General features: G+C 40.0%; 1 protein-coding gene across 2 annotated transcripts in view; it reads right to left on the bottom strand.

Annotated features, from left to right (window-relative positions):
* The window catches only part of LOC103723150 (folate transporter 1, chloroplastic), a 100,505-nt gene extending 85,880 nt beyond the window's left edge, over positions 1-14,625 (bottom strand). For both annotated transcript variants that reach the window (XM_008813972.3, XM_008813971.3), the window contains exons 1-3: positions 14,373-14,625; positions 14,222-14,298; positions 7,419-7,495 (exon numbers count right to left, since the gene is read on the bottom strand). In XM_008813972.3, the coding sequence (XP_008812194.1) occupies positions 7,419-7,495; positions 14,222-14,298; positions 14,373-14,490 (272 nt within the window). In that variant the 5' untranslated portion in view covers positions 14,491-14,625. The remainder of the gene's footprint in view (positions 1-7,418; positions 7,496-14,221; positions 14,299-14,372) is intronic.
* Positions 14,626-22,610: the final 7,985 nt, after the last annotated feature.

Consider the following 22,610-nt stretch of genomic DNA (forward strand, 5'->3'; position numbering starts at 1 on the left):
AGACGGCCTACCATGATCCGTATTTTGTGTAGCATGTGTAAACTGAGACTCACCGGTGTATCGAAAACCTCCCTCCGGCTGTGTCTCATAAGTAGTACCATACTGTCCTCCACTTCCTCCATGGCTAGTAGATCCATCACCACCAGATCCTTCATCGCTGCTGGTCCAAGTCTCCTCGACACTCTCCATTGGGGCCCTTTCCTTTCCTTTTCTCGTTTGCTGGGATTGACGCCCTCCTGATCGACTCGACTGGGTACTAGAGCGTCCTCGTCCTCGCATGAGAGGATCATCTCTCTGAACGGGAGCGTCATACCAGTCATGCGGTGACTGACTCCCCTCTAGCCACATCCTATCAGCTGTAGGAGTGCGTGGAATGTTGCGCTCAGCCCATTGTTGTGGATCGACCATAGCCTCGGTGGCTATGATGCTGGCTGGTCGTCGAGACGATCCTGGCTCATCAAGCTCGGGCTCCTGCTACTGGGCCGCAAGCCAGTCGAGCATAGGATTATCATCATCATCTGTAAAAGTCCTATAGATGGGATCTACATACTTGAGCTCCACTTCCTCCTGAATACATTTTAGCCTCAATCGTAGATTGTAGTGCAAATAAACTAGATCGTTGAGGCTATTTTGTATCAAACAGTTCCTCTGTTTGCTGTGGATGAGGCCGCAGGTGGACCAGTTGCGCTCACAGCCACTCGAGGAGACCGTTTGAGAGAGGATCCGAATAGCTATCCGCTTAAGATTTTTTGCGGATCCGTCAAAATGAATCCACCATTCAGCTGCAAAAATATTGAAGATAATTACATTTTACATATATGATGGCCTCATAGTTGAAGATAATTCAGCTGCAAAAATATCTTGCAGATTTGTATTGTACCTGGATTCATAGTTGTCTTGCTCACGACAGCTGGTCGCTGTCCAAAGCTGTGGCTGCCCTCTCTAAATAATTTGGTCTGTGAAAAAAAGCTTGTTGTAATATGTCAATAATATAAGATCCGATATATTTACATATGCTACTAAATCATAGTTACCTCTTCTATACATGACGCGGCGACTTCTAGATCAGGCTCCATCTTATAAATAACATTACGCAGAGTATGAAGAAGTTCATTATCCATACCAATTCCACTCTCGTACTGAAATCGGGGATTCAGGTAGTATGTTGCACATAGATGACACCATCTTAGTATAATTATACAAATATATCAATCAGTATAATTATCAATATTATCGCTTACCTGTTCCTTACCCATTTGGGCTCCCCACCGCCTCTCAATGATGTCGATGTACTCCTGGGCATGGGCTACATCTGCCTTTATGATCTGAGCCTTTGCCTTCTCCATCATGTGATACAAAAAGCCCATCTGCGGGTACCTCTCGCTATCCACGGCCCACAGCACTTCATATAATAGTTTGATAGCCTTGACTATCGCATTGGCCCACTGCCAGAATGACTTCCTGCTTATCAAGTCTTCCATCCTGCTTCCTTCAGTGCCGGCCTGGGCATATCTACTTTCCTGCCACTCGGGACTGACAAACATCTGACGTAGGGCTCCTTTTTTCTCGATAAGGCTATCAAGTGCAATGTAATTCGTAGCAAACCATGTAACTCCTGGTCTAAGAATTTATCCCCCTGTATACTTTCTCATTAATGAAAGAACCCAAGTATGGCTATAAATATACCTGGTGATGCGTTGGGCTATTTCCACCATCTGTTGCACCCTACGGATCTTTCCAATGTCCATTAGGATGAGGTCGATGCAATGTGCAGCACATGGGGTTCAGAAAATTTGTGGTCGCCGCTCCATCAAGACCTGCCCGGCCAACTTATATTGTGGCCCGTTATCAGTGACGACCTGCACGATATTCTCCTCTCCAATCTGATCAATTACCTCCTCCATAAGTCTGAGGATGTATGAGGCGTTGTGCACCTTATCCGAAGCATCAACTGACTTGTGGAAGAAGGTCTTCGTATCACAGTTGTCAGAAAGTTGATGATGGCCCGCTTTGTCGGACCGGTCCAACCATCTCACATCAGAGTGAGCCCATATGTGGGCCACTTGCTCTTATATGAGCCAATCCAATTCTGTAGCTCCTCCTTATTGTTGTCAAGAAGCTCACCATAGATGTCCTTCGGGCCTGAAGGATTGACACCAGGACCGGCAGATTGTATGGCAGAAATGGCAGACTTGTGGTATGTATTTTCTGCAGCATTCGCTGGAATGTGGCTGAAGTGGAACCAGGATCCAATAGCTCGCCATATATCCTTCTTCTTCTCCTTTTTCCATATTGTGTCTACCCTTTGCTGCTTCGAATCTCTTCTGGGAAAAGCATGCGGAATTGGTTGGTCGCTTGTTTGATTGGAAGGACTGCCGCTTTTCTCTCTTCGCTTAGCTTGACTGATCGTGTAGCAACGAGCTGCGGTCCTAAAGGGTCGACAAAACCTTAAGAATGTAAACCAGCAAAAGAATTATGGATTGACGCACCTAGTGGAATCTCTCCGGAAGACTTCTTTCGGCCACCAAAACCATCCAGGATAGATGCAATCCGGCTACGTCCTCTGCCCTCACCCTCTCTGACTGAGGTTGTTCTTTGAAACTCTGGATCTTGTCTGCTTTCACCAGAACCGGCGCCTGACTTGAAAAACGAGGGCCCAAATCGAGCCCGATGCCTCGCCACCTCCTCCTGCTGCCACCGATCATCCAGACTCGCCCACATGGCAGCCTGGATCTGTGCCTCCTCCTCATCTGTACCCTCGACCTCCTGTGACTCCATCAAGTGATAGGAAGGTGATTCTACAGCTTGGCATTCCACCTCCGCTTTCTGCTTGGCAGCCCTCCTTGGTTGCTTTGTTCTCAGCGAGATTTTTTCTCATCAGCAGACGAATGTTCGGTGGGCACTCCGAGCACGCAGATATCTCACGAGAATTACCGGCTAAGTGCTGCTTTAATCTGGTTACCCCTCCTCCCTTAAAGCACTTGTGGCAATAATTGCACTGAAACTGATGTCGTTCATGGAGCATCTTCCCATGCTCCCAGCCAATATTACGCTCTTGGGGTTGCCCTCTCCTTGATGGCTCCATTCCTACAACCACATTAATTTTTTTCAATTTCTAATTTTTTGTAATGAAAAATTAATTTTTTTAATTTTTTAATTAAATTATAAATTATATAAATTCTGTAAAAACAAAAGTTAATATCACCATTAACATCGTTCATATATCGACAATATATAAAAAATTCAAGACGAAATGGAATCATTGAATCATTTTCTATTTTTCGGCAATTTTTGACTTAATTTTTTTAAGCAATTTAAATAAAATATTAAAAAAACAATGTAGTGGAAAGAAATTTTACCTTATTTAGTTTTTGCTGAATTTTTCTTCAAGAAAAACGACGCTCTCCAACCCTTTTAAATTTTTTTCACGCCTTTGTCTTTGCCTTTCTCTTCTTTTCCTCCTCATTTCTCTCTGCCTTTCCTTCACCTAAGCTGACGGATTTGGCTTTAGCATTTATTCGACTTTTATAGCCAACCGTTGAGACACTGTGGCACTTTGAAAAGTGCCACATTTTGCCACAGCGCGGCACTTTTGAAGTGCCCCAGTGTGGCACTTTTGAAAGTGCCAGCGCTGTGGCAATTTCAAAGTGCCTCTGGCCAACGCTGTGGCACTTTCAGGCACTCATTTTAAACCTCGAACCAGTGCGAACCGGCTCGATTCGCACCGGTTCGAGCTCGTACGTGCGAACCGAGTCGATTCGCACCAGTACGAACCATATACCGAACGGTTCCGACCCAAATTGGGTCGGAACCATTTTCTACCCCTGTACCGGTCCGATACGGGCTGAACCGACCGGTACAGGTTGGTTCAGCAGACACTGGGTTCAACCAAGCCTAGGAGGTTGTTATTAAGTTCAAACTTCAACCAGTTTAAAGTAAGGGTTTGATTAAGCATTTCATAGCAACGTTCGTCGAACCAGTATTAGAAGGCATACCAGCCGGCGATGGTTCGGCGCAACCCAGATCCATGCCATGTCATTTCAAGGTGTACCAAAACAAGGAGAACCGGAGCCGGAGGGGGAGAGAGAGAGGGCTCAAAAGGCCTTGTCGTCCTTTGGAGGGAGTGGGGAGAGGGGGAGAGAGAGAGGGGGGAGGAATGGAGGGAGAGGGAGGGGAAGAGATAGAGGCCGAGAGAGAAGGTTTGAAAGCCCTCGTCATCCATCCAAAAGAAGGGAGAGGGAGGGAGAGGAAGGAAGGATGGAGAGAGGAAGAGGGAGAGCGAGGGAGAGAAACCCTAACCCTCCCCCGAGAGAGAGAAAGGGAAGGAGGGAGGGACTTATCGAAAACCATCGAACAAGGGTAGTGGGGGTACCGGCGGCACTTTTGGACTATTGTGAGCGGCCGGAGGGGGGGGTCTTGGGGGCACTCTCGCTGTCTTGAACATTCTCCCGAGTGGACAAAATGAGAGGGGGGTGTTTTAATACAATTAGCAAGTGGGCCAATCGGGTTAGCAATTTTAATAGCCAAACTAGCTCCATCTCGATTGGAGAGGTTGAACCATGCTAGTCTCTGACCAGTCTAATTCGGTACGTCCTGAACCGGCCAGTTCGACATGGTTCGGCGAACTAAGTTTCATAGTATAGAATTTTTGTTTCAATAATCTAAATTTCCCTATTTACTTATGGGGATTCAAGTAGAAAGGTAAAAAAAATTAAAAAGGTAGCTTGATTATATGGCAGACTCCATTTGACTAATTACTATATAGTGGCTTCCAAGTAAACTTGGCTTACTCATAATTAACATGTTATAAAGTGACTGCAAGATACAACATGTTATCAGAAAGCTAGAACTAGCTATTAAAATCTACCAAAAGCAGGAAATAGGAGATCACCATTTAAATATGAGAACTTGCAAGAAGCACATTAAGCAAATCTTTACATGTCTTTGAACCTATTGTGATTTAACTAGTGTTTGATCCCATAGACAGTTTTAAGCTTATATATGGACTTCAAAATGTTTTAAGTTATATGATCTAATTCAAAAGCTATGACTTCCTTTATAAGTAACCTTTTTGTATTTTCAATCCAAGTTATGCTTTCTCTTATTTCGAAAGCCTAGGTCTCTTAATAAAATATTTTAACTTCGAAACTAAGTAACATTTTTAAACTATAAAACCCTAGTCAACTCTAAAAGATTAGCATTTACCTTCTATTTTCTGAATTTTGAATCAATTTGAAGTTTGTGTGTTGTTTCAAGGCTTCTAAACATCAAGATTAAGTCTTTCCTTCGATATTTTGGATTCTTCAATTGGCTTTCACTTTAAAGTTGTTTTGGCATTCAAACCTATAAGTTGTTGCGAAGGTGTTGACTTATTCTTTCTTATGAATCTGGTACTATATTAACCCAAAGTTGTGCTCTGATTTTAGTATGGAAACTCTAGATTTTATAGAATTTCAAATTGATATTTTGGAAACATATGTTCATGTGTTATACTGCAAAACTTAATTCTACTTTTGAATTTCTACAACAATTTGTTTCATTGGAGTATAACATTAGTGTTTTCCAAGGAATATATAAAATTTTGTAACTTAAAAATGTAAGAAACATAAAAGATATATTTGGCCTCCTAGCCAAGTGATATATCTGCCTCATTCAAAATACAGATTAGGATTTCTTTGAACTACCGGCTAATTGGTACGTGTAGCCTCATTTGAATTACCAATTTCTTTGGACCTTTAGTTGCCAGGTGGTCTATCGGCCCCAAATGAATTATAGTGGGGATTTCTTTGGAGTTTGGACCCTTTATCTCTAGGTAGTATTCAGCCCCATTTGAATTATCGATGAAGACATGTGGACCTTTGGCCAAGCAGTATACGTGCGCACAAGAATTTTGTGGCCTCATCTACATTAGCAAGGAAGATTTTGTGGCCTCATGCAGTTTACTGGTTGATCGATGAGGATTTATGTGGCCTCGTCCAATCCACTGGAGGGGATTTTATGTGGCCTCATCCACAGCAACGAATTATGTGGCCACGAGGCATAAATGAAACTATGTGCAAAAATATAAAACTATGCAGAATATAAAAGCTTTTGCAAATAGATTATGATCACCCATCTGATTTTGAATATATAATGAACTTCTGATTTTATGCAAGCTTTTGGACTCTTTTAAAGTTGCATTTTGCGACAAAATAATGTCATTGAATTTTCACTCGAACATTCCAGTGATGTTTGTATCACATGTCTTTTCCAAGTCATGTTTCCTTTGGACCTTTAAGTTCTTTGATCATGGTAGTTGCTTGATGAGCTTTGTAGCTCACTTTATTTATGACGCAATTTTTCAGAGTGGTTGGTGAGAACTTTACTGGACTTATCAGAGGAACTGGATTTGATATTTTGAACTTAACATTTAGATCTAATGATCATTGGAGTGATGTCAGCGATGTCTCAGTATGTAGTATGTACCTAGAAGGTATAATATTATGTATGATAGGTTTGAGGTTGTAAATAGGTTTTTCGTTGGATTTATTTGAATATGTGGGTACTATCAAGGATGTTAAATATTCATGTTATTTTGATCAGCATTTATTGAGGATGATTATGATTCAACCTTAATTTGTTTGATTTTGGTGGTCACATGTTGGATTTCGAGTAAATTGGGATCTTGAACATGACAGTTGGGATGGGATAGGTCGAGACATGGACCGGGCGGGACAAGACATCCACTACCCCGGATGTCAATATGCAGGACTTCCCATTCCATGGAAAAACCAAGACAGCTCAGGCCCATGGTATATAAACCTTGATTCATATGGTTCATCATCAAGTGATTACATCAAGCCACTTCAAGTTGGCCTTTATTTTGTAAAGCTGGATGTCATGAATTACAACCACATCAATATGGACTTAGGCCAAAACTTGGGCTTATGCTATTGGAAGTGGCTGGGGAGATGTTTTGTCTGGCCTAATCATGATTATCCAATTTCTGGCCCAAGAGAGTAGTTATCCCAGATTTTAAACTTTGTTCTTCATAGTTCATACTTTAGTTCTCTACCCCAATATTAGTTGCCCAATGTCATGTTTGATCAACCAATAACACTTAAGAACCAGGTTAGGTGAAAATTTGAAAGAAAACCAACACAGAACCCAAATTAAATAAAAAAACTGTCGATTCTCAACAAGAAAAATAGGACCAGAATGTGAGATAAGATGATAAAAAAAGGGGAAGCCACAAAGCTTGAACTTAACATGTGAATGATAAATTTTATATGTTTAAAGACTAACTTGTAACAATCGATAATTTTTTGAAGCATGAAAAATTTGTTTGTCATATATAGTGGATGAGCATTTAGTGTACCTATCTGATGCATCTTGTATATAGAAAAATAAGATCCAACATGAGATCTAATATCACTTACAAGAAGAAGTACAGTCCCCATGAAAGAGTAGATCCAAAAACTGCAGGATAGAATCCTGCATAGAGCCCTCTCAAACCCTTGAAAAATGTAAGTACAATAGTTGAAGTCAGATCATTCAGTCTTAAGCTGTGAAAATGAGTACTGTAAAATTAGAAAAAAAGAAACAGCCAGAAAGTATGAAAAATAATAGAATCCAGCATCTGGATAACTTCAGTACCAAATATACCGATTTTATGGTCATCGATATCATTAGTGATTAAAAGGTTACTGATAAGTGCTAAATAATGCATAAATTAATATCTTATTCATAGCACTTATCATTATTTTAATTCACATATTTTGTAAATTCAACTAAAAAATGTGTTACCCTCATCATTGCAGTTTAATAAATTAATTCGAGTTTGATTTAGTTATTTATTAATTGAGCCTAATGTATGCAGGTCGATTCGAACTCATTTGGGATAATTCCTGAACCCAAATCCCATGAACCCACGGATTAGATCATCTCCCGAAAGTCTCATCTTCCTATTTACGTGCACCCCATTCCAGCAGAACAGAGTCAGCCACGAGAATCTCTTCTTCCGGATTCCAAACAGAGCCTCTGCAGGATCCACGGGATAAGCTCGCGTTCTATCCTCTTCCAGCTTTCCCTAAGCCAAGCTTCATCTTTCAGCTCCCCAGCATCCCGCTTCTTCTGGGTTCAACTCCATCCACGGATGAGTTCTCTCCCCTGTTTCAACTTCCACGTCCTCAACCGAACCCAACGTTCTCCCAGTCTTCTCCAACGCCATCCCATGCATCCCAAACCGAGATTCTCACAATGTTCTTTTCTTCCGGATTCCCAGAGTATATCTTCTCCAAAAATCAAGTCTTATCTCCATCCCATTTGCATGCCGTTCACAGTCCCGTATCAACCTCAAATTCCAGCATTTAGCCGCATCCAAGCTCCCTCCACGTCCACGTTTGATCCAAGCCACATCCACTCGCATTCAACCATTCCGTCTCATCCTCCCGTTCGGAACCAAGTCCCAGATTTCACGGCATCCCCTGCATCCAATAGATTCATCTTCATCTCATCCTTCATCCGCATGAAGCCAGCTTCATCTTATCCGAATCCCCTGCATCCCAGCCCGCGGTTCATCTTCATCTCCCCATTCCGTGGATCACGCCCCAGCTCATCTTCCCCGCGTCCGTGATTCATTCTTCCCCTGTTCCAGTTTGCAACCTTATCCCAAGGAACAGAGCCTGATAAATCCAACGAGTCCCAACTTCCTCCCATCTTCTCCGTGATCCCCTTCCTCCGAGATCCTCCCAAACGGAACAAAGTCCTCCACATCTTTCTTTGCTTCGGAATTAAGTTCCAGATTCATCTAAACTTCTTCCACGTCTGCAGATCAAGCAACCAGCCCTCATCCCATTCGTAATCTTCTCTTCAAACCAAATCCCCTGTTTCAGCCGTGAAAAGCAAAACTCCCAACAAATGGCAACTAATTAGCCGATTCCTTCACATCCCCTACTCCTAAATCATCTCCTCTTCATCAAGAATCAAAACAACCGCTTCCCCCTCCACGGATAAGCTCCCAGCCATCAAATTTTCTTCCGGATTCCCCTGCTTCAGAACAGAATGCTAACAGTCCACGTTCATTCCAGCCAACCGAGATGAACCCAATGAGTTCCAGCTTTCCTCCCAGTGTTTCTAGATTTATTCCATAGATTATCTTCTGGATATCCTCTTCTGATTCAATCCAACTATCCTCCCGTTCGCAGCTGCCAACATCCATGGGATAAATTTCAATCACAGCATACCGAGCTTCACGGATTCCTTTGTTTCGGAACCATCCCGGCCGAATCCAATACATTCCAGCATCAGAACCAAATCCAACAAATCCTAGCGTCCAGAGATCAAGCTTCATTCCGCTATGATCCATCCTTATCTCAACATGAAGTAGGAAAGAGGATGAGGAGTTTGCAGCCTATAAAAGGAGGAAGCATCTCTTCCTTGGAATCATCTCTCTCAGGCCAAATCCCACGGGAAGAAGAAGAAATAAAAGGAGAGATAGTAGTTTGGGTATTTTGGGAATGATTTCCCAAAGAAAAAAAATAATGAAGTTCAAAAGGGAGTGGAAGCCGATGGGAGAAAAGAGGGAGAACCCAGTCGTGATGAAGGCTTTCTACATCGCTGCTGCTACCCCCCATACCATGGAAGGCTGAGCTCTGCACTAGGGCCGGATGCAGCCCTAACAAAGGGATACGGGTTTTATGTATTTAATTTTATATTCTTGGAGTTGTATGAACTTATTGTTTTTAATGGATATCCTCTTTTATCTCATATTTAATTTCTGTGATTTTAAATATGATGTTTATACAACTGTTCTTCATGATCACTAAGTTAATAGAAGATCACCCATGCTTAGGGAAGATGCAGTGTCCTGCCACATTAGTTTAGGGTAGACATTTCATGCCAACCGAAGATGGATGTTCCTAAATTACTTTTGTGAAATTTTTATTTAAATGCTTATTAGGCTTGTAGCCAATTTGCATGTTAATCCAAGAATAAATTAAAATACAATTAATCCTTGTTCTGATGTTAGTGGTGAATTCCTTGCCCTAGGTTCTCCCAAACTGATATCATTTTAATTGCATTTCTTATTAAATTACCTAATTTAATAGTCTTTACAAATTTCCTTTTTCAAATATTTTTAAGAAAACAACTGTACCCCAATCCCTGTGGATCGATATCCGCAATCACTATCCTACCAGATACGTGCTATTGCGTGGTCTTTAAAGTTGACTATCAGTTACCGAGTTCATGGGTCACTATACTTCAAGAATTATTGCCCCAACACTTTAAAGTAAAGACAAAAATTTGTAATAACCAGGTTGCTGTACAAATAAAACAAAACCAATATACTATTTATAGTGAAAGATGAATAAGTGAGAAAAAAAATAGTGATGGATTCTTTGGAATGTACGCTAGAGAGTTTATGAAGTCAAGAATCACTACAAGGCCAAATCCTAATGTTTATCGTTATAAGGCCCCTTCTTTATCCCTATTACATTTCTAGATACATTGTTACTGTGGGCTAGTACAATTCTAAATCCTCCAAGAAGTATTGCAGAATGTACAAGTCAAAATCTTTGCACATGAACAAAAATTAAAAAGGTGCCCAGTCTATTTTAGGAAAGAGTGAGACTCAAACATGTGATATGACCTATGGGTGTCAAGTAACACATCCAAAATAATCCAAATGGTTGTTAAAAATCCTAGGCAGAGACAATTGATGGACCCCTTGTATGGCCTACAAGGGCATGCATAACCAGCCACTAGTTACGACAAGAATTAAAGTTTCATATGCCGGTGCCACACTGCCCTCGAACCAGTGTGGTACTGGTACATATCATGTCTTTCATGCCCTACCAACACTTCTTACACTAGCATCGCGATGTTCTAAGCACTGGCATATTAGCCAGCATCATGGATATAACTCTTCGTTCAATACTGTAGGCTCATGCATTTCAGGCATGATCTGCCAACCCTGTTGTGGGTGGGTCTATTTAAGGACTTTAGTCCCGCAAGTTGAGTCAGGCCTAGATCTCAATGCCTAATTAGGAATTGAGCTGTGCTAGGCTAGTAGGCTCCAGGCTTAGTTCAAACATTTAAAAGTATATATTAGACATCAGATATAATATCTATAACAATTCTTAGTTTCAAATTCCGCTGAAATCCCTAACCTAATCACAAGAAAGGGAGAGAGGTCGTTGACCAAGTCCTCCTCTCCGTGCCATTATCTCTGCGTGCCATTATATCTATAACAGCTTAGATATTTTAGCAAAATATCTACAAGCTGATTGTCAAGGTTCACAACTAGCATCAATGTCTTCCAACTAATAATTATGAGAATCTACTTGTTCATCCTCACTCTTATAAAGAATAGATTAACTTTTGTTTTTGGGAAACCTGTCCTCAAGGGCATGATGCCATGTGGTTCATCTGATTTCTGAAAATTTAATCTTGAAACTTTTTGCACCATCTTCTTAAAGGGAAAGAGAACAGATGACTTTCAGATCCTTACACAACCGATACACCCATACCATGTTTAAGTGTTTGGTCTGGGTACTTTGGGGGTAAATCAACAAGTGTAGATAATACAACAAACAACCAAATATAAAATAAAATGAGGAAAAAATCTAACTAGCAAAGTTGAGAATTACTCATGGACTTGCGGTAAACTGAAGTAAACCTTGTAAATCCCACACATAGGGATTGACTCATGGGTATATATGGATCAAAGATTCCAGAATTGAATCTGATCATGGCTGTATATTTTATCATCCAAGTAATGCTTAACACAAAATGGATTTAATTCAACCAACGGACACTCTTATATAGCAAAGAAAGCAATTTAATAGATTATTGATTTAAAAGGTCATTAGAAACAAAAAAAAATATTTTTAAAACTGCTAAATTTACAGTTAAAAGTTATACATGTCAATTTTTAAGAAATCTATCTCAGTCCTTCCCCACCTTTGTTCTTCTCAAAGTTTGTGTTTATCCAACCTTGCTAATTTTCACTTGTAAATACTGCACTGACAATGTATAAGTATTGTAATATCTATGTCCAGTATCTAAAGTTTTGCTTGGGATCATATATTCTTTGACTATAACACTTTTAATATAGTTCCAAAATTCGTCCTTTTTTTGCATGCAGTAAATATATAATGACATTTTCCATTTACAATAAAAAAATAAACATCTTTAAGTAGGAATGAAAACAATTCTATCCAATATTATAGACCTTCCCTAGACTCTTATCTGCTAGGAGTTGGCTTCTTCTTGTCCCATTGACCTAGTCAACAAGTATAAACATCAACCCCAGCTCAAACCAAATAAAAGTGCATTAGACCTGGTTCTAATCAAAAGGTCTGATGAATTAAAAAAGAAACCTGCAAATCTGCCGTTCAAAGTTCAAACCAATGGAAGTGCATTAGACTTTGAACTAAGATTTTAGATCTAATTCACATAAAGATCAAGCTTGGATCATTTTCTGCCAAAATTGCAGTCAACCAGGTTGATAATCAATCATCAGCTCAACTTAAATTTGATCTAACCAAATAAAGAGTAGGTTTGGCATGTCGTGAATGGCTGAAATTCTATGTTTTGGGTTCATAGACATTTCAATTTGGAGTTGATGCGGCCTACTTACTTTATCAAAGCTAAACAGACTTGATTAGCCCCTATCACTAAATTCAAGACAAGGGTGTATAATGTTAAAATAAATTCAATGTAATGTATTAGAACCATAAGTTTGGTATTAAAGAAGTTTCACAAATTAATTATCATCTAAGCTTCAAGAATAATGTAAACATCTAAAAGTCTTTCTTGAATCCCAACAAAAACTCAAATTTTTGTATGTCCATTTTTCGATTTTTATCAGCCAAAGACCAGTATAGTCATCTTCATCTTTAAAAAAATTATTTTTGCATGTTGATGAAATTGTAAAATTTATTCTTCATCAAAATAAAAAAAAAACTACTAAAAGTGATGTTATCATGTTATCTATATTATATATGGCTGCATCACAAGAAAAAACTTCACCTATGTCTCGGAAAGGAAAGATAAGAAATAGTCAAATGGGAGTCAAGCCTCTTATCTGAAGCAAGATGACATTTATGAATCCAATAATCAAGCTATACCTGTTCATGTCATAGAAGCTTCAAAAATTGAAAGTATGTATTTAAGAAGGCTGATTGCATATGACAAAATTTCAATGGCAAGCACAAAAATACAAAGGATTCAACCATTTACTTGGGATCAAGTAACTAAGCCCAATGATTGTGGAGGCAGCAATTTAAGAAAGCCCACTGGATGCAACTGGCATTAAACTAAGCATCTTTAAATGGGTCAAAAAAAAAAGTTATCCGATGGCTTTCTGGCATGCCTTCAGCAGATGCCAGATCTCATCCTTTTGTACACGATTACAGGAGAACTATATGCACCACATATTTGTAGAGAAGCTAATAATGCTGCAGACTGAATGGCGGCTTATGTGGCCAACCAGATTGGGACTACATTATGGGATTTTGTTACTAATCTTCCGGCTTAATTTTTGAATATTTTATTTTCTGATTTCCATGGATGTATCTATGCACACATGGTATAATATTTCCGTTTTACCCCAAAAAAGGGTCCAAAAATCACTGGCAACAGAAAATTCCACGTCAATTAAAGTATGAAGGTAAAAGTCATTACAATAGAGAACCTCTGAATAATATTTTTTTAACATGTGCAGACTACAACAAAATGATCTTAATGTACGAAAAACAGCCTTTTTAATTTTTACTAGGGTGACAAAATGGTGTAAAAGCATATGGTTGTTAATCCAACTTAACCTTCCATACAGTGTCAAATTCCAACAGTGAAGCCTATCATTGACAAGTTGCTTGGATTAGGATTTTCCCTAGCATGACTAGACATGAGACTTGAGCATCCACATGAGACTTGAATGGTTTATAGTTCATTTACTTATTTATCATCAAGCTGCTATTGAAAACCACAAGTCAAACAGAGAGGATGACGAAAAACAAATCAAATCATCCGGCTTCCAGATAGCAGCTTCCTTATCTTCCGTGCGGCTGATCATTCTCTGGACTATCAGATTAGTAATTTGAAGGAAAAATTTTTAACAAAAAATGCCAATAACCAATAAAGGTTTTATTTTGAGATGCTCTTGGAGCTAACTAAATTTGTGATTGAATACAAGAATTGAAAGGAGAAAAAGAAAGGGAGGAGCAGAGAAACCAACCTCCGTTCGCGCAATGGTGTAAATGGCGTGGGCCGTGTTCTTGTAGAGTGGCAAATTAGTGACTCGCCCATCGGTTACTGAGAACGGAAAAATGAATGAAATTTCTGAAGCTCGAGCAGTAAACAAACGAGAGAAATTGAGAGAGAGAGACCTTGGAACCTCGTACGAACGACGTCGAGAGGATGGAGGGCTGCAACGGTGGCGAAGCCGGCGACGGCCCCGGCAGCGGCGTTCTCCCACTTCCAGTTCTCCGTGTCGATCGCCGGCATCGACGCCAGCGACTTCACGGTCCCAGGAGTTAAAGTTGGACTGGTCGCCCGATGGCCTGGATACGTTTAGTGCCGACCGTCGAGGGTTCCCGAACTACAGGGTCCCGGCACGCGCTGTGCACATATTTTGTTCGATTGGAGGGCTGATCCCATTTAGAAGTACCAGATCTAATAGCTGATGGAAGAAAATTAAAAAATATATTTTATAAAATTAAAAAATTAAGAAAAAAATTATATATTTGTTTAGCATCATTTTGGATTGGTTTTGATTCAAGTGATGATATTTAGAAATCAATATATTTCATAACTAGAATATACTCGAGTATTGCTTATATTTGATCGAGTCAAATTCGAACTTGAATATTAAGGCTCGATCGATCTCAAGTCAAATGTAAAATTAAGTCGAGCTCGAGCCTTTAGCTACTCGACTCACCTCAGCTTAATTACACTCCTAGCTAGAAAAAGCTCTAATACCACCTCTCTTTTTACATATCTTGGATCCTAAAAGAAGCTTGCCCAAAATGTTGAACCATGTAAATCTAAAAAATTTAAGAATCTTCAAACCGATGTTTTAATTCCCTAAAGACCAAAAGAGATTGTCGAATCAAAGGGCTAAGCATTGGAACATACTTGATTAGATACTATTAGCAAGAGCATTGGAATGGTTCAGAGAGAATTGAGTTAGTTAAGGTCATCAGAGAGACTATCCATGTAGAAAAATCAAAACTTTAAAACTAAATTGATCAAGTCCAAGGAGGTACTTTAGATAGACCAGATTGTCTCTCATAAGTCATTTATATGAGATTATTTTGAGACTGGGAGATATTGGAGAAATGATAAATTTAAGGACTTATTTGGGAGAAACCCTACTGAATCTAGTAGGATCGGTAGGGGAAGCAAAGCCAAAGATGAAATAGGTGCCTACAAAAGCCAGCGAGGGTTATTGTGGGGCCCCATGGGATTAAAAAAAGAAAGAAAAATATCTCTAGAAATACTTTTTTATCCTAAGGGAATCATGCTTGGTGGGCCTGACAGCAACCCTTTTAGGCTCTCCACGATGTCATCTCTTTCTTCTCCAATCGAGCCCTCTAGATCCAGCGGATGTTTCTCCCAAACAGACCCTAAGAAATCTAATGCAAGATATTTCGAAAATAGGATTATTTTAGAAAATTAAATGTTTCCACATGATGATATTGAGGCTTCAGATGTTTCGAACAAGGGCATTATGAACATCTAGAGAGAATTGGGTATGGTTAAGTAGAGTCCATCTTTCTAGAAAAATTAATTTTCCAAAACTAAAAGGTATGCTAAGAATAGTTAAGAGTTTCAAATATTATGTTATAGAGGTATTGCAGAATAGAGCATTTTGAGAATAATCAAAGTTTTCACATAGTTATTCCTGTGCTTATATAGTTTTCAGGATTAGCATTCCACACATGTCGTGCACAGAAATAATATATATTTTTTAACAAAAAATATAAAAAAAATTCTTCAAAATTCCCACTCTTACTAGAATGGCTCATTCTAGTGGGGCATTTATGTTTGTGTCCACCATATGCATTAGTGGAACTTTTGCCCTTCTTGATAGTATAAAATAAATCATATCTCATAAGTTGGGCCCATAGTAAAGAAATGTGTCCCATTGATTTTTATGGGTGAGGGATGTATATTGATAGTATTTCAAGATGTCGCACTAATGGCATTCCTTATTCCTTAAGTTTGTCATTCAGCAAAGCTAAGATTAGATGTGAAAGAGGGAGTATGAGAGCATTTTGTGAGAATTTTATGAGATTAGACACAACAAAAGAAGAGCAAAGAAAGGACCAAATTATATAGAGAGAAGGCCAATGTGGAAGTCTCTTAGGATGCCACTTGACAAGTGGTCCCAAGGAAGAAAGGGATGGTAGGTTAAAATAGGAGTAATTTTATCATAGCGCATCCCCATAAGTAAGAAAATAATACTTTTCTTCAAATGCAATCATGATAAGGGGTATGGGTCATGGCATGAGGATATTAGGGATCCAATGGCATTAAGCTTAATCCTATCCTATATGGGTTTCTGTCAAGCTTAATTTTAGTGCAAGTATAAAACTTAGGTATTAACTAGGCTTATATGCTATATTTTGCCTTCAAAAAGAGATAAATTAGGATATTATGAATGATATAGGTCTAAGAAATAGTTGAATTAGTCTGGATTAGATTCAATAAACTATGATTGAGTGTATATTTTGACATGATCGGTTATGAATGGACACGACCATACTTGATTGGTCAAGATTGGATATATTAGGGGTTTAAATTGGTTTGCATTTGGATAGGATAGTGTTAGTTTGTTTTGGATAGGATTTAGGTTAGATGATCTAGGTTTAGGCTCGACAGACCAGGGTTCGGATCAAATGATCCAAGATTTAGGTTCCACTACTAGAATTTCTTATTTACTAGGATTTTTTCAAGATGGATTGTGGTTAAAATTGGGTGGATTAGGATTTAGATTAGGTGGACTAGGATTTAGGTTAGATGATCTAGGTTTCAGCTAAATAGAGCACAATTTATATTGGATTAAGATTTACCATCATCATGTGAGAAAATTATTTCTTCTACGACTAGGGGCATCTACACATAGTTTAACTTGTTAGAGAGGAAGAAGAGAGGATTAATGAGGTGTGTAGTAGAGATTCAAGGAGGGTGTGTTTGTTTAGATTATGTTTCTTTAGAGAACTAGGAGTGCAAAAAGAGTAAGGGGTTTGATTTGATGGTCATGATTAAATCTTAAGGGATCTAAGGGTCATGATAGATTTGAGATGGTATGGTTTCATTAGTTGGAGGCAAGTAGGGAGAATTGAGGAGGTGGATGGTAGAGATTTAAGGAGGGTATATTTGTTTGGAATGAATTTTTTTAGAGAGGTGGGATTGCATAGAAAGGAGGGGGTTTGTTATGTTGGTCATGATTAAATCTTAAAAGAACTTACTGGTTATGATGGATTTGAGATGGCAAGATTCTATTGGCTGGAGAGAAAATGAAGAGGATTAAGGAGGTGAATGGTGGATATTTAAGGGGTGCGTGTTTATTTGGTTATATTTTTTTTTGGAAGGCCAAGATTAGAGGAGATGAAGAAAGGTTAAAATTAGAAAAAAAGTTTAACCTAAGAGTCAGGAGGAGAGCTGGAAAGAGCAATTTGATTGGATCTTCCTCTCCTTATAGAAATAGGTGGTATGAAGGGTGAATAAATGGTTAGGATATTGTAGGAGAAGAAAAAAAAGAATCCAGTAATTTAGATTAATGATGGCATTGGTGTGAATATCATTTGATTTAGAGAGAACATTTAGAGTTATTTAGGCCTTTAGGGAAGATATGAGAGTCAAATATGAGGCATCAAAATTAAACTAATGTATGTTAATAATTTGACATCCTATTGATAAGGTCGGTTATAAAGAAAAAGAATCTTAACTTAATATTTAGGGGAGCTACAATTAGGTGGAAGGAAGGGAGCGCGAGAGGATTTTGTGAAGGTGGACACTTGAAAAAAGAAGAGTAAAGAAAGAATCAAGTTATTTAGGAGAACATTGAGGCGGAAATCTTTTGGGATAACACTTGGACAGTGGTCCTAAAAGAAGAAAGGGATAGTAGGTTAAGAGTTGTTTTATCATACCCTATAAGTACGAATATTTTCTTATTCTAGTACACACATGATAAGAAGGTATGGATATTGGGATGAGGATATTAAGGAATCTAATAAGATGTAAGCTTAACGCAATCCTATATTGGATTCATATTAAGCTCAATTTTGGTACAAGTATAAGATTAGGGGCAAATTAGGCTTGTGTTATGTTTGGCCCTCAAAAAGGGGTGAATTAAGGTAGAATGCATGATATAGACTTAAGAAAAGGTCGGATCAGGTGGGATGGGATTTGATCAAGTATGATTGAGTATGTTTAGGCATGATTGCTCATGATTAGATATGATCATATTGATCGATCAATATTGTGTATGTTCTAGGGTTGAATTGGATACATTTGAAAAAGATATGGTCGATTTTGTGTGGATCATGTCCGATTGGATAGGGTAGAGTTTAGACTGAATTGATTAAGATTTAGGTTAGATGGACTAAGCTCGGGCTGGATAAACTAGGGTTAAGGTCAAATAGACTAGAATGTGAGCTAAATTAACCAAGATTTAGGTTAGATAAACTAAAGTTTATTATTTATAACAATTATAAATATTAAACATACTAAAATGTAAAACATAACTCGATCCTGCAACGGAAGTTAGATGAGGTATGCGGGATTTGGATCTAGATCTGGATCCCTGAAGGTAGCTCTGCGAGGCCTGGATCTGCAGGCCCTCTACTTCGCACGCATCGAGCTTCGTAGGAAGGTAGGATGACTTTGATATTCGTGCAAAACATCTTTTGCAAAAGGGACCCTAGAAGAAAAGAAATTCCCTTTTTTCTTTTCTTCTCTTTGTTTTCCTTTTCCCTAACAGCAAATCACTGTTTTTTTTGTCTTGCGTTTCTTCACGGCACGCCCGAGAGCAGTGACGCCTGAGTTTGATCCCGATCACAAAGGAAGAGGGAAGGCAGGAGAGAACGCCAGATCTGAGCCGGACTCCGTACCACCAAAGAGAGAGAACTTCTTCCTCTCTCTTCTTCTTCTTCACTGAATCAAGACTACCTCTCTCTGTTTGACGTTTTCTTCCCAAGAAAAAAATTCTCTCTTCTTGTCCTTCTTTGAGGAAACGGTGGCCTACAAATAGGCCAATGCTGAAAGGAGTTAAGAGGCGTAAATGGCCGAGCGTTATTGTATTCATTCGTTATCTAATATGAATGAATTTCATAACGTTTGTTTCAAAAACAACCATGGGGAAAAAACAGCGATTAATGCCGATAACTGCCGTATTTCAAAAATCAAATTGAATTGGAATGTAGCCGGTTCAAAACCGGACATTCCAGTCCAAACAGCAATCCAAATGGAGTTTGGATGGAGACATGGCGTGGCTTTGAAGCATCGGTGGAAAGTCCTTTGTTTTCTCCCTGGCTTTCTCTCATCGCGGCTCACAGACACTTCTTAAGGGTCCATAGCTTTATGGGAGCTTAACGGTCCACGGGTCCATGGGTTATTTAAATTGGGATTGGGTCAGTAGTTTAATCAATTGGGTTAGCCTACTTGGTTCTAAACCAAATTGATGGCCCAATTGAATGATTTTTGACCAAAAAAAAATTCCACATAAGTCCGACTCATAGAAGGTTCAATTGGGTCCAGTCTCGGCTCGATCCAAGTCCAACTTAGATCAAAACAAATACGAAATTAAATCCCAATTAAATCATGATCGAGCCCAATTACTCTAATTGAGACCCAATCAAACTCAATCTCAACAATTGAGTCCTGATGAAGTTCAATTACATTAAATGAAACTTGATTGACCCTGAATACAGACTTAATTAGTTGTTCATCCATGAAATTTAGCATGTACCTCATGTTCAGTGCTAGCTGAACATAGACAGAACCAAATTCCAAATGACCCATAATTTAATTCTTAATTAAATTGGGTCAAGACCTTCCTACTTAGCTTGACTAATATGCGTGACTCCGATAGGTTCGAACACTAAGCCGGTAGTACATGGACTACTCTATGCACTAATCAAAGTAACCATCTAGCAATGATACCCGACGTCCGGATAGGTCAAATATGCAAAGCAACATTCAAGAACCTAGACGTATGGTTATTGCATAATTCATCCCTATGACCATCGATGCTCAAGATGACCTCAGAGTGGATTGTCGAACTCTGGATCCGGTCATCCATAGTGTATTTTAAATAATCAAATCAAGTGACCTATCACTTGATTTACCCTGGCCAAAGTTTTACTGAATTGAAATACAGCGAGACATCAACTTCTATAATCTGGAGCAGTCAATCCCATCTTGACTCATACATAGACTTCGCGAGTACTTGACTGCACCCAGCATCCTTCCGATCCCTGAATTAGAAATTCAGGTCATCTAGTGCCTAAGTACAGTGAGTTGCTTGCAAGTCACCGTGACAGTCTCAGGTCTAAGGGGTACTTATACCCATACGCTTTGCTAGCTAACTCCCGACAGTGGAGTGCTACGTAGGTGAGTCACTGTTCAGTGACGATGTACTCCTACATCTCACATGTATGCCATACAGTGTCTCTACACTCCTTGGTTTAAGAGGACAACCAACTAAATGGCATACAATGACCTATACTTGACATAGCTATCGTCCAATTGACAGCTCATCATTTGGTTGCGAACTGGTTTAAGGACTAAATGATAAAACCTCCTTTATCCTCTAAATTAGTCCTAAGAACTTCATCATAATACATAAGAGTTCAATTTGAAGATGTAACACTTGTGATGAATAGAAAAATGCCAGAATAAATTTTTATTTATTTTAATAAACATATATATATATACCAATTTCTTACAATTAAAAAATTAGCTTTGGAACACAATTCCCAACACTCGGGCCCACCTCGAGTTCAACCTCTCCCACCTCAGAAGAGGCCTGAGCTCACAATGGACCTACATCAAATATCGATGCCCTTGTCGACGAGTCCATTGCTTTGGTCTTAAGATTATAGAAAGGGGGGAAGACGAAAGACTCTCCGAGCGACCGAAAGGAGAGATAAAATGCCTACCCGAAAGCTCGCCAGAAAGGCTGGACAGACAGAGAAGGAGAATGCCCACCGGGAGGATAAAGCAGCTGACTGAAAGCTCCCAGAATGCCCGGAAGAAAGCTCCGACACCACGGTAATGGCGACTGAAGGAAGAGAACAAGGAACGAGAGAGGGTCAAGCAATGATCCTAGGACCCCTTTTCAGGCTTTATATAGGCCATTGCATCGCCCCAATCAAGTAGCCTAAATGATCCGACGATCTGGGATTTGTCACATGGCGGGCCATGAGACGGCCTCAACAAATCCTCCCGAATCATTCCACTAAATGCTGATCATTATGGAGGGCACTCCGGAGCTCGAAACGTTAATGGCTGGCCTCTTGCATTCTGCCAGATGAGATGTTTCGAAGAAGGTAACATTAATGGCTGGCTTCTTGCACTCTGCCGGACGGAATGCTTCGGGAGATGGGGAATTAATAGTCGAAACCTTCCTCGACCTACTCCAGCAACCCCCCCAAAAGGAATGCCCATGTGAAACACTGAAAAATTCCTACGGCAGACCTTACTCAGAAAAATCTGGCAGCTCAAACCTTCCAAGCCTGACGTCGAGCTTCCAGCTATGAAATGCGCCGAGATATACCCAGCTCGATATGCAATCCTTTTTTGCCTACGTGATTGAAGCACTGTATGATCAGGAGTCTGCCTACTTCCATCGCCCAAGCTGCAGGGCAGCTCGACCTCGAAAGTGGGGGGCAAATGATGGGGGACAAAATGGATAGTGCAACCCACAACTAAAAGGCCGCCCAGTTTCGGCCCAATAAACGTCAACGCCAATCGGCTGAATTCTCACTTCGGCCCCGAGTCAGTCCGACTTTGGGACTCCGCCAAAAGCTCCACCAACTTCAGATAATCGCCGACTCCCTCAAACAAGCTCAGGGCGCCTCCAGTATTCACCGACCCGTCCCGACCAAGCTCGGGGCGCCTACCTCAGCAGTACCCCCCGACCTTCGAGCTCGGGATGCTCCACCGAGCATACCTCGGAATGCGGAAAGCCAAGCTACTCTCAGCACCCGTCAAGCCGACCTCGTCAAACGCATGATGCGACCTTCCAACGAGCTCGGCCTCGCCAACGACTACACCCATGTGCGTGCCTACGCCCACCTACGTGGTCGTACATTACAACACTACCGTGCCATATCTCCATAACCAGTCTTCAATAGTTAGACGGCACCTTGACTACTTCGGCCATACCTTGCTGCGACTGTCAACACCCTACCGTTTTCAAGAACGGGCAGTACTACATGCCACCAACCAGCGTAAGCTGTGCGCCATCCGGCTCAAAGCCATGCCCCCTTATTATGAGGGCTGACAGTGCCTTTTCTACTTGGGCCTCTCCACCGGGACTATAAATAGCTCGGTCAGATAACTTCTAAAGGACTTTTGGGTGGACAAAATTTACCCTACTCTAACTTGATCGTCGG

This window comes from Phoenix dactylifera, unplaced genomic scaffold (assembly GCF_009389715.1).
Source record: "Phoenix dactylifera cultivar Barhee BC4 unplaced genomic scaffold, palm_55x_up_171113_PBpolish2nd_filt_p 000182F, whole genome shotgun sequence".
NCBI lineage: Eukaryota > Viridiplantae > Streptophyta > Magnoliopsida > Arecales > Arecaceae > Phoenix > Phoenix dactylifera.